The sequence below is a fragment of the Rattus norvegicus genome, chromosome 6 (genome assembly GCF_036323735.1).
Source record: "Rattus norvegicus strain BN/NHsdMcwi chromosome 6, GRCr8, whole genome shotgun sequence".
Taxonomy (NCBI): domain Eukaryota; kingdom Metazoa; phylum Chordata; class Mammalia; order Rodentia; family Muridae; genus Rattus; species Rattus norvegicus.
The window spans coordinates 110,203,487-110,220,289 of NC_086024.1; the positions used below are offsets into that span (position 1 = coordinate 110,203,487).

General features: G+C 50.1%; 1 protein-coding gene across 6 annotated transcripts in view; it reads right to left on the reverse strand.

Moving 5' to 3' along the window:
- Positions 1-16,803, reverse strand: part of Ltbp2 (latent transforming growth factor beta binding protein 2) — a 100,558-nt gene that overhangs the window by 42,458 nt on the left and 41,297 nt on the right. For all 6 annotated transcript variants that reach the window (NM_021586.2, XM_006240350.5, XM_039112809.2 and 3 more), the window contains 5 exon segments: positions 6,860-6,962; positions 7,562-7,845; positions 8,539-8,745; positions 9,154-9,324; positions 10,213-10,394. In NM_021586.2, coding sequence (NP_067597.2) covers positions 6,860-6,962; positions 7,562-7,845; positions 8,539-8,745; positions 9,154-9,324; positions 10,213-10,394 — 947 coding nt within the window.

Sequence of the window (16,803 nt, forward strand, 5' to 3'; positions counted from 1 at the left end):
TTAGAGAGAGCCCTGCATAGACCCTGGCTCACACAGAGTTCACCCATGCTCCAGCCCTTGCAGGAGTAGGCCAGAGATGCCACATATCATGGCCCACCCCTGCAAGGCAGGGAGGGAGCTAACTAACCCTGGAACACAATTCCCAGATGGCTTCGAATCCCTTGGAAGAAGCTTGCAGAACACCGCCCAGCCAGAGACAATACTTTCTCAGCGTGACAGGAATTCAGTAAGTCCCATTTCACTAGGGCAGGGGACTGGTGTCTCAGCCCAGGTACTGTAGAATAGGAAAACCCTTCCTCACTACAGGTGTTCCCTAAGTCTAGGCCCTCCAATGTAGCAAATGCCTGAGCTGGAGCGCCAGAAACCCACCCTCAGACAGTGAACTGCAGACCACCAGAAGCAGGAGACAGGAGAAGACCTGCCAGGCTTGGGGTCCTGGGCTAAAGGTATGGTATTCTATGGCAACTGCAAGTGTCATTAGGCATCACTACAATATAAAGGCCTAGTAAAGGTGGTAAATAAACAGTGGCTAACGTGGCGATGTCATTGCTGCTGTGACTTGCCTTAACGCTCTCTGCCCCATCACCCCCGGAACCCTCACAGACCCAACTTTCTCCAGGACTGACACCACAGAACTACCCACATGCATTCGCTCCTTATGGGATGAAGCTTTTGTTCTGTGACTTGCCAATGACAATAAACCTCCCACCATGCGCATGCGCCTCATCCTCTCAAGCTACTGCCCCACCTCCAAAACACCTGGTCTTGATAGGGATACCTCATGCAGGGAGGAGTGTGGTGGCTCCAGGCACATTGTAGTTAATGCTGGGCATCTGCAGCTTTTAGTAAATAACACCCTTTCCTCATTTTTGAGTTAAGCCCTGCTTTCCAGAAACATCTACCCTTTTGGGTTTTTTGTTTGTTTGTTTTGTTTTGTTGTTGTTTTTTGATTTTTTTCTTTTCTCCCCAGGATCCCTCAGAAACAGCTTACCTTCTTTTATCTGGGGCAATCATCTGAGCATGCGTCCGTTAACTCTTAGGTCTGAGTTACATGTTGAGTTCCCTGCCTGCCTGCCAATTTTGATGCCCATGGTCCTTCACATACAAGTAACTCATGAGACACAAGGCTGACGTGCAGACTCTTAGAATGACCTTCCAGTTTAGTTGCCTAGGTCTCCTCAGGATGACAAGATCTGGGCCAGTCAAGGATCAGACATACTGTGCTTCAAGTAATAGCCTCTTTTGTCCTCACTTTGCAATCTTAGGCAAGTTCTTCAGCCTTCTTGGGGCTCAGTTTCTCCATCTGTTAAATGGGCTTCAAGATCCTCAACTTGTGCTCGTATGAACTAAACAAGACAACGCGGGTAAAGAGACAGCCCAGCAAGCGGCAGGCATTGTTGTTCACAAGATGCTGCCTTTCTTGAAGGAGAGAGGGGCAGAGTCTGCAGCCCCTGGAGAACCAGGGAGGGGGCCAGGGTTCTGAGGTAAACTCATCCCAGGCCAGGCAGATAGAAAGACAATCTCGTGGCAAACAGCTGGAGCCCACCACTGCAGGTCTGGAGCCAAGTGCCAGCTCCACCCGTTCCAGCAAAGGGGCCTTGGGGTTGACATAGCGAGTGCCAAGCCTGGTGAGGCAGCTGCCAACTTTCCAGTTAGCCCAGATGTCTGTCTTATATGGAAACTCGAAAATATGGCCTCAATCAAAGTGGCTCTGGAGAGCTGTGTGTTCCCAGACTCTGGCGGGATACCCAAGAGACTCTGGGCTGGGATCTGTACGAACTCCCAAGGGGTCAGAAAGGCAGGGATTAGGCTACATCCCAGGGTCACTGGGGGACATTCTGTATCCCTCAGTCTGAGTGGCATCCCTACTGGGTCTAGAATGACTTTGGGAGTCATCTTCTTGAGGAATGGGGTTCTGAAATTCTTCTGGGAGAAGAGAATTGTCGGTGCCATCGGAGGAGAGCCTTCATGGTGGCCCTTTCGCTATTAGAAACAGTGGCATTCTGGTGACTAAATTCAACAGTCAGACTCAAAACCTCGAAAGACCAATATGACCTTGGGAAGTCATGGAGTCATGCAGGGTCCTAGGCTGTCTGTTCTCTTGCTCCCATGGTGACTTGATTCTGCTGGGGAAGACAAAGTTTTGCCCAGGAGACACGGTCTCCTGTTATTGGAGGAGAAATAAAAGCAAAGCCATTAAGGCTGGGAATGTTCTAGAATCCAGAAGTTCTGCTTTCCTTGTCGAGCAGCCCCCAAGCTCACCCAGCAGCTCCTTTTGTTCTCCATTGCTCACACAGTAGCTTGTTTGTCATGCCTACTTAGAGAAACGCCCCTGCCAGCCCTGGGGTAAGGCACGGAGCTAGATGTCCTGGCAAACTGTCAGCACAAACAAGTCTCCTAATGTCTCGCCCCTTCCCCGAGCAGTGCTCAGCTACACTTTCATGTGCTTGAAATGTTTATGTTGCCCTGTCTTTGTTAGTTCTTGCTCAGTATGCTGGAACGTTTGCCATCCCAGGGTCTGTACCCTGGTGCCCAGCTTGCTGAGCTGTGCCAAGCACTAAGGGCACGAGGTGGGGGCACCACAGAGATGGAGGGACAGAGCCGAGTTTTAAGTGTGCACGTGGAGAGGTTCGTTCCGTGCTCTGCGCCAAAACATACACAAAGCACCGCCATTTACAGGTCACGCAACTGATCCAGAGAGCTTCTCCCATGCCCACTGTGGCTGAGGTCCAGGCCCTGTCTGGTCAGAGCTGGCCAGCTCCATTGGAATCAGGGTCCTTGGTCAACCCGTGGGATAAGCTCATAAGAAAGGCACACGGACCATACCATGAAGTGTGGGTCTTCTCACCCATTCCCACCTTCTAGGTGAGGACATCCTTCAGAAGTGGTTCCACAGACACTGTGCACATCAGTCCCTGCTGAGAGGAGCAGGCTAAGGCTCCTTCAGTAACACAGCCATCCCCACAGCCTGCATCTCTGCATCCTGAACATGTAGGACCCTATGCTCTTGCTTAAATGTGGCAACCAGTAAGTGTGACATTTAAAATTGATGAATATGGGACCCAGAGAGGTGGCTCAGCAGTAGATGCTTGCTGCCAAGCCAGGTGACCTGAGTTCAGTCTCTGCAGTTCACACTGCAGAGGAGAGAACCAACTCCTGTAAGTTTTCCCCTGACCTAAACACACACACACACACACACACACACACACACACACACACACACACACACACACACACACTAAATAAATTAATGTTTAATTTTTTTAAACGAATAATCCAAGGTGCCTTATATTTTCCTTCCCACTAGCGTCACCTGACAGGTCTCCTTCTTTAACTTCACTGTCCAGTTGAAGAACGGGAACTGACCTCAAGAACCCACACGGCCCTATTCCCCTGTCCCTATCAGGGACCTGCATGTCAAGGTCTCAGGGTCATGCAGCACAGCCAAGCCTCAGATTCCTGGGGTTTGCGGACTCGCCCAAAGGATGGTTCTGAGAGCAGCTTGGACCTCAGCTGTGATGGAGGCAGGATTCTGGAGAGGCTCCTTCTAGAATCCTGTTTGTCTGCCACAGCTGTTGGCAGCCGGGCCCACTTTCCCCCTCCATTGTCTCTCAGACTCCAGAGGCAACACCATGGCACTGTTCTGGCCTCAAACAAGCAGGAGCCTTGGAGGCCGCGTCCCTGGAACTGCCTCTTAGATGAACACTTACTGCTCCTTTCTAATACAATCCTACTAGGTCAGGGGTCCCTGAGCAGCTCAGGCCTGTGACCAGCACTCTGGCCAGCAGCAGGAGCAACAGCAGCAGCAGGAACAGGAACAGGAGCAGCAGGAGCAGCAGGAACAGGAACAGGAGCAGCAGCAGCAGCAGCAGCAGCAGCAGCAGCAGCAGCAGGGGCAGCAGGAGCAGCAGGAACAGGAGCAGCAGCAGCAGCAGCAGCAGCAGCAGGGGCAGCAGGAGCAGCAGGAACAGGAGCAGCAGCAGCAGCAGCAGCAGCAGCAGCAGCAGCAGCAGGGGCAGCAGAAGCAGCAGCAGGCCTTAGCTGTCCCCAGCAGGGCTGATGCTGTGCAGGGGCCATCCTGTACGATGGACTGAGCATCTCTGCATGCCTCTCTCCAGGGGCCATTACTCTCTTCTTGGTCTCGCCTACAAATGACATTTCCTTGGACTGCTAAATTCTTCCCTACTCCTTTGGCCACACTATCCCAATCATCCTTCATAGCTCATCCTTATGGTGCCTCCTCCATGAAGCTTTCCCTGATTCACCCACTTCAGCCAGTGCCCCCCACCCCTCCGTGTAGACAGCAAGGTGTGTGCGGCAGGAAAGCACCACATCTAAGGATGCCTTGGGCACCCTAAATTTGCATATTTATGAAGACGGCTCTGGCCACGGGGAAGGATCCCCATTCCCTAATCTGGGTAAGAGTAGCCCAGGACCTGTGAGTAGCCTGGCTACACTAGCTGTCCCACACACTCGGCCCTGCTCCAGACGCTCAGCAGGTTCTGTATTTCTATTTTTGGTTCTTTTTTTCGGAGCTGGGGACCGAACCCAGGGCCTTGCGCTTCCTAGGCAAGCGCTCTACCACTGAGCTAAATCCCCAACCCCGGTTCTGTATTTCTAAAGCCGGCCACAGCCCCTGAGGCTTAGAGAGGGGAGGCACCGCATATACCTCACCCTCCGTGGTCCACTCAGGGCCTCCGTACCCAATGTGTCTCAGTCAGTGATAACACTTGTTGGCTGAACCAAACATGGTATATAGAAGTCCCAAGAGTTGGCTTGAGGAGGGAAAACAAGAAAAGCATGTGTGCATGTGCACACACACACACACACACACACACACACACACACACACACAATGTCCCTGAGTAAATTGATCTGTTTCTTCCTAAGGTTAGTTGGTCCCCTCTCCATTTCTTGAGGAGACATCATCGACATCACCATCATCATCATCGTCATTATCATCGTCACCACCATCACCACCACCAACATCATCAACATCATCAACACCCTTCCCCCTCAGTATCTATGGGAGATCGATTCCAAAACTCTCCCAGATACTAAATTTTGTAGCTGCTCAAGTCTCTTATACAAAATGGCGTAATATATAGCCCATACATTGTCTCTCATTAAGTCATTCCTAGATTGATCATCATATTTGATACAATGTAAATGATGAGCAAATTAGCGTCATATACTTTTTAGGGAGAGTGACTGGAAGAGTCTTGTGTGTGTTCAGTAGAGACTCAGTTATCCAGTAAGCAGGGTGTGAGGTAAACGAGACCCGAGTGCCTACTGTAGACAGCTGAGGCTCCCAGTGTGGTGAGAGGAATCAAAGCACATGGCCGCACAGCTGGCACCTCGTTTTGTGTGGGCTCAGCCTCAGGCTCTGCCAGAAGCAAATTCGAGGTTTGCTTTTTGGGGAACTTGGATTGACTTTCAAATATGTTTTTAAAAATTAAATATATTCTTACTTTTTTTTTTTTTGGTTCTTTTTTTCGGAGCTGGGGACCGAACCCAGGGCCTTGTGCTTCCTAGGTAAGCGCTCTACCACTGAGATTCTTACTTATTTTTGTGTGCGGGCATGCGTATAGGTGTGCGTGTGAAAGTGTCACCGTGAGCATGTGGAGGTCACAGGGCAATGTGGGGAAGTCAGCTCTTCCACCATGCGAGACTCAGGGATTGAACCCCAGTTGTCAGTGTAGGGCCAGGTGTCTTTCCCGGCTGAACCGTCTCTCTGGCCCTGTCCTTCAAATATTTTTGACCCAAGATTGGTTGAATCTGCAGTCACAGGACTGTAGATATGGAGGCCCAGCTATAATGTATACCATGTAGTCCCCACAACAACTCTGTGAGGCGACACTCTCATCCTTCAGTGCTGGACTTCACGGGAGAGGGGACCAAGGCAGAGAGAGATAGGTAAGCAGAGCAGAGGCTGGCTCCTGGCATGGGTGGACCGCAAGGCCTTCTCCAGGGCTTCACAGAAGCACACTGTCCTGGGAGGCCATCGGCACTTTTAGTGTGGAAAATGCAATTCACAGCTCCACTGCTGTGCCCGATGCTGGGAGCAGCCCTGCCCCTCCTGACTTTGGGCTCTGCTCCAGGCCCCCCACAAAACCAGCTCACAGAGCTGACTGCTGGCAGACAAGACGCATGCCAGTCCAGGCCCAGGAATGAGGGAGGCCTGGGGGGAAAGGCAGGTTGGGTAGGCGGAAGCCATGCTCACACACGGGCACCTGGTCACCTTTCCCAGGTGTCGGACTAAGGCTTCTGGGAGCAGTGTGAATGATTTTCTGCTCACTGGATCCTCAGTGCTTGACACAGAAGAGGCACCCAGCCAATATCTGTTGATTGACTGACTGAATGACTGACTGACTGACTGACTGAATGAATGAATGAATGAATGTGTGCTGAGTTTTACCCCATCATCCAAAGGGAACAAGGAACTGAGGCTCCTCAACCCAAAGTTGAAGGTGTTGGGGAACTCAACTCCCATTCAGTGGGGAGAGAAGGTGGAAAAGGAAGAGGAGGAAGAAGAGGAGAAAGAGGAGGAAGCCCGAGGACCTCAGAGAAAGGAGAGGGAGGCATTCTGGGTCCTGGGGCCTAGGCAAAGATATACGTGAGACTGTGGAAGGGATCCATCATAGTCTGAAATCCCTATAATAAACTGCAAAATAGAGGTCCCCACAGACTATCAGGTTGAACAGAGACCCAACGCCTGGGCAGCTGGGCTGAACTGGCCAAGCTGTTGGGGGGACTCCTTGAGGTACATCTGGAAATATGGACTGGCCTTGGGAACAGCCTGGGTGGTAACAGATGGAGACAGACTCCCCTAGTTCTCCATCTTGAAACCAGTACTCACCTGGTCTGGGTGGGCATGGGGCACAGGAAGTCACCCCCCAGAAGGTCCCCACACTGCCACAGCAGTCTTCCTGAGAAGTCAGCTCCCCTAGGGGGTTAGCACACTGGAAAAGAGACCAGAGACAACTGTGACACTTACTGTCCATGCACCAAGGGTCCTAGGCTCAACTCGCAGAAAGCTAATGTTTTGCTGAGACCAATTTCTAGGCTACCTTAGACTGCACGAACTAAAGACGGCTCTTCTAATGGGGGACTCCCTTGGTCCCCTTCTGTGTGACTGGCACTCGCTGACAGGTACTACACTCAGCTCAGGGAGGAGACCCAGCCTCTCTCCATGCAGCACCCCTCCCCTTCTTAGACAGGGTCTCTGTAGCTTAGGCTAGCCTTGAATGCACTGTGGAGCCAAGGATTGCCTTGAGTTTCCGATCCTCCTGCCTCTGACTCCTCAGTGGTGGAGTTACAGGTGGGCACCACTATGTCTGGTTTATGTGGTGCTGGGGATCAAAGTGGGGCCTTCTGCATATGAGACAATCACTCTGCCGAGCGACCGACAGCCCCAGCCCATTAGGCACTTTTATGCCCTGGATTTTTCCATATGCGAAATGGAAGTTTCTGCAGACACATTCCACAAGGACAAGGAAGACGTACGGCCTGGGGAACCATAGCTGTCCCTGAAGGCCTGAGGCAGAGACTTCGTTCTCACCTGTCCATTCACCGTGCTCAGGTAACACTGGCCCAGAAGTCCATAATGCCTGGACGGCACTGGTGGTGGCCGAGGGGCCTCTCCAGCCCGAGCGGGTATGCTGTTGCTGGCCCAGTGGCTGTGGCCTGAGCTGCCATGGGGGCGATGAGAGGCTCTGGTCTCCACACTGTTGTCCTCTGGCACAGGGTCCACCTCACCCCGGACCCGGGCCACCTGGTGGATCTGCACGGAGGCCTCAGGCGGGTGGTGAATTTGTACCTTCACCAGCGAGGGGTTCACAGAGGCTGGGCAGAAGGGTTGGGATCAGAGCTGAGAAACAGACTCCTAACCTCACTTTTCTGCCCTTAGGAAGAGTGCCCACCACCGTAAGTTAGGCAGGCTCCAGACTGGGTGCCTCTCTAAAAGCCCCCTTCCATTTCTTTGCCTGTCCGTGTAACCAGAACAATGCCCCACCCCCAGCCCGGGACAGGAGGGAGTGGTAACTCCTCCTCATGGAAAGCTCTGCATCAGAAACTGTGGTTCTTCCTAATTCTGCCTCCTCTATGGTCTTGTGAAGCCCTGAGCGCCATTAAACCAGTGAAACCCATGGAATACCTTAGGGTCACCCCGCCCATCCTATCGTCATAGGCACTCCGGGCTCATGGGTCCCAGCCCAACTCCTATAGGATCCTGTGTGCTAGAATCTTTGATTTGCCTTACAGAAGGCAAGGAAATGAAATACATGCTGAGTCCCCCCACCCCGCCCATTCCCCCTCTATTGCCCAGGCTGGGGGTTGGGGTGGGGTAGGCTCCATTAGTTGCTTTGTCTTCCCCGACAAAGGTTAAGGGTCACATGCACGGAGGAACTCCAATGGAATGGGAGGTAGAAATGTGGGGAGTGAAATGGAGACCTGTCCCCATCCAGCATAGAAATGGTGACAGCACACGCCCTACCTGGTGCACCTCCCAGGCTGCCTGCCCGGACTGCTGCCACTCACCCAGCTGGTTGGAGAGAGGCAGCGTGAAGGTGGATTGCTTCAATGGCCCTTCCAGCAGGGCTCTGTGCTGGGAGCCTCGTCCTGGAGGCTCCCTGTCTGGCTGTGGGACAGGCAGATGGCAGAACTTCCCTGTAGAGTTGGCTGGACACCAGCACTCGTCCCGGCCAATGCAGCGGCCTCCATTCAGGCAGGGGATTTGGCAGAAATCTACAACAATACTCAAGGTGATTGGCAGCTGACCTCCAGTTGGTGACACAAGCAGGGGAGTGGTACACTAAATCTGGGGGACTTGGAGGGTGTGGCACCCCTTTGAAATGCATGGACCTTCTTTGAAGCCCTGGCATAAAGGCAAGCAGAAAAGCACCCCCCACTCCCCCACCCCCAGTGTCTCTCCAGTCTACCACAATGATCTAGAACACAGGCAGAAGCATGGTTCTTCTCTATCTAACTCGGACTCAGAGAGGTTGTGTGACTTGCTTGGAGCCACACAGCCAAGCTGGGGACAGAGGTGGGATAAGACTTTATTTACTCCCTGCTGTGACAGAACTGTAGGTCAGCACCCCTAACCACCACCACCACCACCACACCAAGACCATCTGTGGAAAGGGAACTCACAGATACGGAAGCCAGACTTGGGGTCATGCCCATGGCCGCCCTGACTGTACAGGGTGGTGGTGTCACCCTTCTCACAGCTGTTGGCACAGCGGCCCCGGGCACAGGTCTGCTTGCAGATGGTGGGAGTGAAGACGACCTTAATCTTCTTGATTTTCTCGGTGAGGTTCAGCCCTGCAGAGAGAGGACTTGGGTCCTGGACAGAGCCACACATAATCCTGATCTCCAGGCCTTTGGGATAAAGGTACATCCTACAGCATCTTCTAAGACCTGGAGACCAGGTCTGTGGTCAAGGTAGAGCAATGGTCTCAAGAAGCACTCAGACGTGCTCCTCCATGCTTTGCACACACTGACATACCCTACTGCAAGAAGAACCACTCAAAACTACGTTGGCCATTCTCATGTGTCTAACGGAATATCCCACTTCACACTTGGCCCGAGGTGGGGAGACATCTAGGGCACCCATCATTACACAGACAAAAAGTGCAGAGCCAGGCTCTGAGCACAAGGGTAGGGAGTGGAACACAGCTCCAGCAGGCAGAGAGGGAGTTTCCTAAGGGAAATAACGGGGAGATAAGGTCTGAGGAACGGCTAGAGTCAGGACTAGGGGGGTCTAGTTACCAGCTTCATTTAGCAGGGTGTGGGGAAGCCAGCAAAACACCATGGAGGAAGTGAGGGCTGTAGGCATGACAGTGTGCATGGCGGTGTGTGTCCAGAAACACCGGGGGTTTCCTATCAGAGTTTGCAGAAAGCGTCATGTGGAAGTGTGTGGGTCAAAGAGTTGAGGCCCCCAGCTGGATAGGAAAGAAGCAAAGGCCTTCAGAGACCACAGAGCAGGAGATGTCAGACAACAGTCAAGGTCCTGGGGTCTCAATAGGAGCCACGTCCAGAAGGATTAGTTCGGGACCCTGGGACTCGGCACAAAGCGAGTGCACAATACTGGTCGTCGGTTGGCTGAAAAAGTGAAGGACAAGGTGACAGCTGAGTGCCCTGAGAGTGAAGGCAAGAACAGGTTCGGTTTAGATGCTCTGCTCTCCCAGATCCAGAGGCAGAGCAGCTTACCCCAGGGGTGTGAGAGATGGTTCATGTGTGCTGCCTGTTGGCTGCTGTCTCTCAGCTCAGGTCCTGGTCCTGAAGGCAGAGCGTTGGACATCAGTTGGCCATTGGTACCAGTGGCCGGATAACGACGAACTGTTCTGGACAGTCCTGCATGCTGCTGCAGGGGACGGGTCTGGCTGAGGGTCCTGTGGGGACAAGCATGGCCCTGGATTTCGCATCCCAGGAGCAGCATCTCTCTGCCCTCTGCCCTCTGGCTGCACTCGGCCCAGCACTTGCTCTGGAAGAACACTCTCCATTAAGATGCCAGCCCATAGATGCCACCCCTGAGTGTATAAGTGCCCAGATAAAAGGACCAGGAGTGGACAGTCTTCTATGGGGGGAGGATCTAATCCTATTGGAACCTTCAGGAGAGCCAGCCTCTCTGAGCCTCAGGACCTTTGACGGCAACATGAAGCAGCATCGGACTGTCCGGTAGCCCTGACATTCTAGGAGTCTTTGAGAGCCCTCTTATGAGCCAGCCCAGCACTGAGACCACAGTGTGTGCCAGAGCCCTGCTATGTTCATCCACTAGTACTGAGGATAAATCCCAGGACCATGCGCACGCTAGAGTGCTAGCAAGGACTCTGTCACTACCACGGCCCCAGCCTTGCCTAAAACATTTTATTTTGAAGCTTGGCCCAGTTTGGCCTCAAGTTCACTGTCCTCCTGCCTCAGCTCGCAGTGCTGGGATTACAGATATGCCTCATTACACCTACCCCTGCCACATCTCCATATGACCTTTTATGTGAATTATTATGTGGAACTGATGAGCAACAAATAAATATCACAGATCATTCGGGGGCAGAGCCTAGATCCTATCTCCCGATTAATTAATATAAAAGAATAGAAGAACCAAAAACAATAACAATAATAATGCAAGAACGTATCCAAAGAGAAAAATGAATTCATCTTTCATCCCAACACGGCAGACGCTTCCACCTTTCTTTCAACCTTTGCTCACAGATGTGACTTTATAAGATTATCATCAGCTACAGATGCAATTTAAATGTTTTCACTTAACATTACACCCTACTTTATACAAAGACACATTTATTTTCCCTGCCCTGAGGCAGCTGATCTGAATCACAGCCCAGACACAGGCTCCTGTCGCAATGTTAGATTATTGGTTTTCGCCGTGGAAAGTCTCTCACGTATGGTATATTGTCTCCCGTTAAAATATTCCTTTAGGGCCACTGAGATGGCTCAGTGGGTAAAGGCACTCCTCATCAGGTCTGACCACCTAAGTTCGATTCCATGTGGTGGAAGAAGATGCCTCTCTTGTCCTCTGGCCGCCACAAGCATGTCACGCCCCCCACACGAATAAATAAATAACCATAAAAGAATTTAACTATTCTTTTGGGGGACTCATTGCTCATCCTATACATTTGGTATTTTATGTGTGTTTATGGGTGTGCACAGTTGTGTGCAGCTGCATGTGCACATATGTGTATGTGTGTGGAGGTCAGAGTTTGACACTGGGTGTCTTTCTCACCTACTCTCCAGCTTATTTTTTGAGAACCTTCTCACTGAACCTAGAAGTTACCAGTTGTGCTAGCATGGCTGGCCATGAAGCCCAAGCTAGCATACAGAGCCCAGATTCAGTAGTGTAGATGATGTGATGGTGATGGTGATGGTGGTGGTGGTGATAGTGGTGGTGGTGGTGATGGTGGTGGTGGTAATAGTGGTGGTGGTGATTGTGGTGGTGGTGGTGATGATGGTGGTGGTGGTGGTGACAGTGGTGACAATGGTGGTGGTGGTGACAGTGGTGACAATGGTGGTGGTGGTATTGGTGGTGATGGTGATGGTGGTGGTGATGGTGGTGGTGATGGTGATGGTGGTGGTGATGGTGGTGGTGATGGTGATGGTGGTGGTGATGGTGGTGGTGGTGGTGGTAATGGTGGTGGTGGTGGTGGTGGTGGTAATGGTGGTGGTGGTGGTGGTGGTGGTAATGGTGGTGGTGGTGGTGATGGTGGTGATGGCAGTGGTGGTGGTGGTGGTGGTGGTGGTAGTAGTGATGATGGTGGTGATGGTGGTGATGGTGGTTGGTGGTGGTAATGGTGGTGGTGGTGATGGTGATGGTGATGATATCATGATGATGACACCTAAGACAGATCTTCTATCTCCTCTTCCCTAGAGCTGGGACTCTAGAGTCAAGGGTGTGGCCCCACACCTAGCCTTTTTGTTCCCATGATGCTTAGGACTGAACTTGGCTTCTCTTGCTTGTGTAGTAAAGCACTTCAGCAAGTGAACCATTTCCCCAGCCCTGAGAGTTCTTAATAAGAACTTTATATGATTGAAAATCTCTTTAACAATAAACGTTTTGAAAGCAGCTATGACATTCAGGTTAACTCAATTCCTCAGGCTACCAAGACTGTACCAAAGATTGCAAATGTCTTCAGCTTTAATATACTTTGGTGTATTGTTTTCTGAAGGGGATCATGTCAAAACATTTAAGTGTCACAGTGTATACATTTATCAAACATCACATTGAACTCCATTCATATACACAACTTTATGGGTTTTTTTTTATTAGTTAAAATCTAAGAGGGCTGGAGAGTTAGTTCAGTGGTTAAGAGCACTGGGTGCAGGGTGGGGGGAAACCCAGGGGGCCCCGCCCTCTCAGAGAAGGGGAGGGGGAGGGAGGGAGAAACTCTGTGAGGAGGGACTGGGAAGGGGGCAGTGTTTGGGGTGAAAAGGAAGGAAGGAAGGAAGGAAGGAAGGAAGGAAGGAAGGAAGGAAGGAAGGAGCAAGCAGGCAAGCATTGGCTGCTCGTCCAGAGGACCTGAGTCCAATTCCCAGCACCGACATGGTGGTTCACAAGCACCTACAATGGGACTGGATGCCCTCTTCTGGCTGATGCTGTCTTCTGTCACTCAGGCATACATGCAAATGGACTGCTCATATACATCAATAAATAAATCTTTAAAAATGTTAAAGTGGGTTTAAAGCTTAATAAAATGCCAAAAATATATCACATGGAGCACACGCTCATTAGTGTAGCTTATAATTGTAATTACTGTTGTAACGTCATTGTTATTGAGAGTCTGATACATAGTCCAGGCTAGCCCAATAATTCTACTTTTCCTTTTGAGAACTGGGGTTGCAGGCATGCACTCCCTGTTACTCTGGGCCTTACTGCTAGATTTTGTAACATGTTAATTGAACAAGCATAATAGAGATGCTTTAATGTTGCTTTTCCCTCCTTTCTCAATTTTAAGTTTTGAAAAAGATTATTTTTGCGTGTATACATGTATGGCTGTGTTTGGGTATGTCCATGTGAATACAGTCGCCTGCTGAGACCAGAGGCATTATATATCCGGAGCTGAGGTTATGGATGATTGTGAGCCACCCGTAGGTGCTGGGAACTGAACTTGGGTCCTCTGTAAGAACAATATGTGCTCCTAACAGCTTAGCCATTTCTCCAACCCTCTCTTCTTAAAAATACTTGAGCTTGGAATTTTGTTCATGACTGTATTTATGGCTTGTCCTTTGACAACTGTTTGAATTGTTTATCTCATAAACTCGAACAGATTCTCAACGTGTTTGTTATTAGACTGCCTCTCTTGTAAACACCCTAGTGTTCTGACAGTGGTATGAGCCACTGTATATACAACAACATCTGGATCATGGTGGGTGTGAGGACATGTGAATGTGGAAGTTAAAAGGGGCTAAAGACTCAGCTGACATTAGACATTAGCTAAACCGGCATGCTGGGATTCCAGATAGACCACCCTGACTCCAAAACGCGTGTTCTCGGTCAGTCTAGTCATGGAAGTCAGCCTTGGGTCCTACTCCTTACCTCCCCATTGGATTCTGGGCCCTTACAGGATGTGGTCTGGGACCCTAGCCCCCTCCTACACCAGAGCAGTTGGCTCCATGAGCTCAAGCGATGACCTCTTTGCTGACTGGAGCTAGTTTTGGACGTCAGAGCCTGGTCATCTCATCTACCCCAGGACCTACCCCAGGACCTGCCCTACCCCCTATGGCACAAGCCTTGGTTCCTGGAAATCTCAATGCAGCTCCTTCTAGAACCATCAGCAACAAATCCTCTTCCCGTTTCCCAAGTTTGGGGGTCCGAGTAGGAGAGGTCCTGTTAGTCATGCGGAAGTTCTAAGAGTGATAATGATCTAGAACTGAGGACCCAAACCTCAGTCCCCTTCCTCTCAGGATTCGCCTAGCGTAGTCCTATCCATCCAAAGCAAACTCCTTCCAAGGCTTCCAAGAGACTGCCCAAGAGAGCTGTGTGGAAGCTGGTGTTATTATAAGCTTCAAACATCTTCAGGGCCAGTTGAATTACTTCTCAGAGAAGAACTCTGGGTAGCCAATCCTGCTTCCCCTACTTGTAGAGAGGAGCTGACTGCTTAGAGGGAAAAGGAAGGAGTTTGAAACAGAAGGAAACTAATTTGGCCTCTTCCCAGCAGTGTGACTGCGAGGCATTCCTTAGCCACTCTGAGCCACATCATACTCAACAGCAAAACAGGGTCAGGAGTATCTTCCCTGAGTGGTTGAGAGACCTGGGAGAATAGATTGTTTTACTGATTATTTTATTAATACGAGTGAATGCCCACAAGACAAAAAGTATGTCAGGATTTTCCAAAGTGCACGCAGAAAAGGACAGAACAGGGTTAGCTACAATTTGGATTAAACATCTCCACACGACCTCACACCCAACCCAAGGAGAAAATATGACAGAGCCATTTAAAATTCTTCTCCATCTAAAAGAAAGAAGAAAAGAGAGTGTGTTGTCCAAGCATCCTGACACGTAACGGGCCAAGGGTCCAATCTGTTGTAAGACACTGCTTTTTAACATTCAGACCCTCTCCTAAACCCAACTCATTGTCATCCACTGATGTGACAGAGCTAAAAGACAAAAGGCCCATAAACTGCTCTGCCCTTCTGTGCCCCAGCGAGCCCTCAGACTGCAGGGAGAGCAGACAGTGTGGAGCGAGGGCAGCAGCCTCTTGGCTCACCCGTGGCTTCCATAACCACAGGCATCTGGGCTGAGATGGAGACAGGGAGCTGGGAGTTCATCCCAGACATCCAACCTTGCTAACTGTGCTTGTCCTTAAACACCACAACTTGAGTGTTGTTGTGTGTGTTGCCTTGGTCAATGGCTATGAGATATTAAGACAAGGCCCGGCACCATGTTTGAGCCAGTGCTGCCTTCAAGGACCACCGAATGGTGGCTACCAAGGAGCCTCAGTAAGAAGGTGGTAGTCAGAGGCAACAGCCCCTGGGGAGAAGGGGATCTGCTAACACTTACTAAGGACAGCAGTTTCTAAACTTCCTAGACACGAGGATGGCATTTGCTATCTCCCTGGGGTCGTTCTAGGCAAGTCCTAGTTAATGTTACCAACAGTCTATCCCTAGATTTCATGATTTCATGGATCAGCCAAAGTCTGAAAGAACTTGGGAGACCCACATAAAGTCCCCAGTTTTCTATTTAAGTGGCTAATTTTTTTTCTTTTTTCTTTTTTTCGGAGCTGGGGACCGAACCCAGGGTCTTGTGCTTGCCAGGCAAGCGCTCTACCACTGAGCTAAATCCCCAACCCCAAGTGGCTAACGTTTATTTCAAAATTTTATCTATTTCATTTTAGTGTATGTATGTGAACCTGTGTGAGTTTATGTTGCCTGCAAAGGCCAGAGGGCACTGGATCATCTGGGACTGGAGTTATAGGTGGCTGTGTGCCACCTAAACGTATGTTCTGGGGATGCAGGTCTTTGGCAAGAATAGTGAGTGCTTTTGGCGGTTTGAATATGTTTGGCCTATGGGAAATAGCACTATTAGGAGGTGTGACCTTGTTGGAATAGGTGTGACCTTGTTGGGGGAAGTGTGTAACTGTGTAGGCAGGCTCTGAGGACTCCTATTGCTCAAGCTCTGCTCAGTGCAGAAGAGAGACCTCCTCCTGGCTGTGAGCAGAAGACAGTCTCCTTCTGGATGTTTTCAGACCAAGCTGTAGAACTCACAGCTCCTTCTCTAGCAACATGTCTGCCTGGATGCTTCCTGCCACGATGATAATGGACTGAACCTCTGAAACTGTAAGTCAGCCCCAATGAAATCTTTTCCTTTGTAAGAGTTGCCGTGGTCATGGTGTCTGTTCACAGCAGTAAAACCCTAACTAAGACAGTGTACTTAGCTTCAGGGCAATCTCCCTCTAGCCTCAGTGATGGTTACTCTTTATTGCCCATCTGATTGGATTAAAAACACCTAGAGAATCAAAGGGAGATGTCTCTGGGTGTGTCAATGAGGGAGTCCCAGAGATGATTAGAGGCTGAGATCTCCTACCTAATAACCTTAGGCTCCTAATGTGAACATTCTTGGAGGAGTGAAAGGTGGGAGCAGGGAACATTCTAGACAATACATTATGCCATTATGCACCATGTAGTATATTTTTAATAAAACTATATACTTATTATTGCCAGAATTTTATAAATTTATATATTTTATATTAACATATCCATTATATTATATATTATACATTATTTATTATATAATGTATAATATATTATGCAGAAGCCACTATATTGTGCTTATAATATATAGTATATTTATAT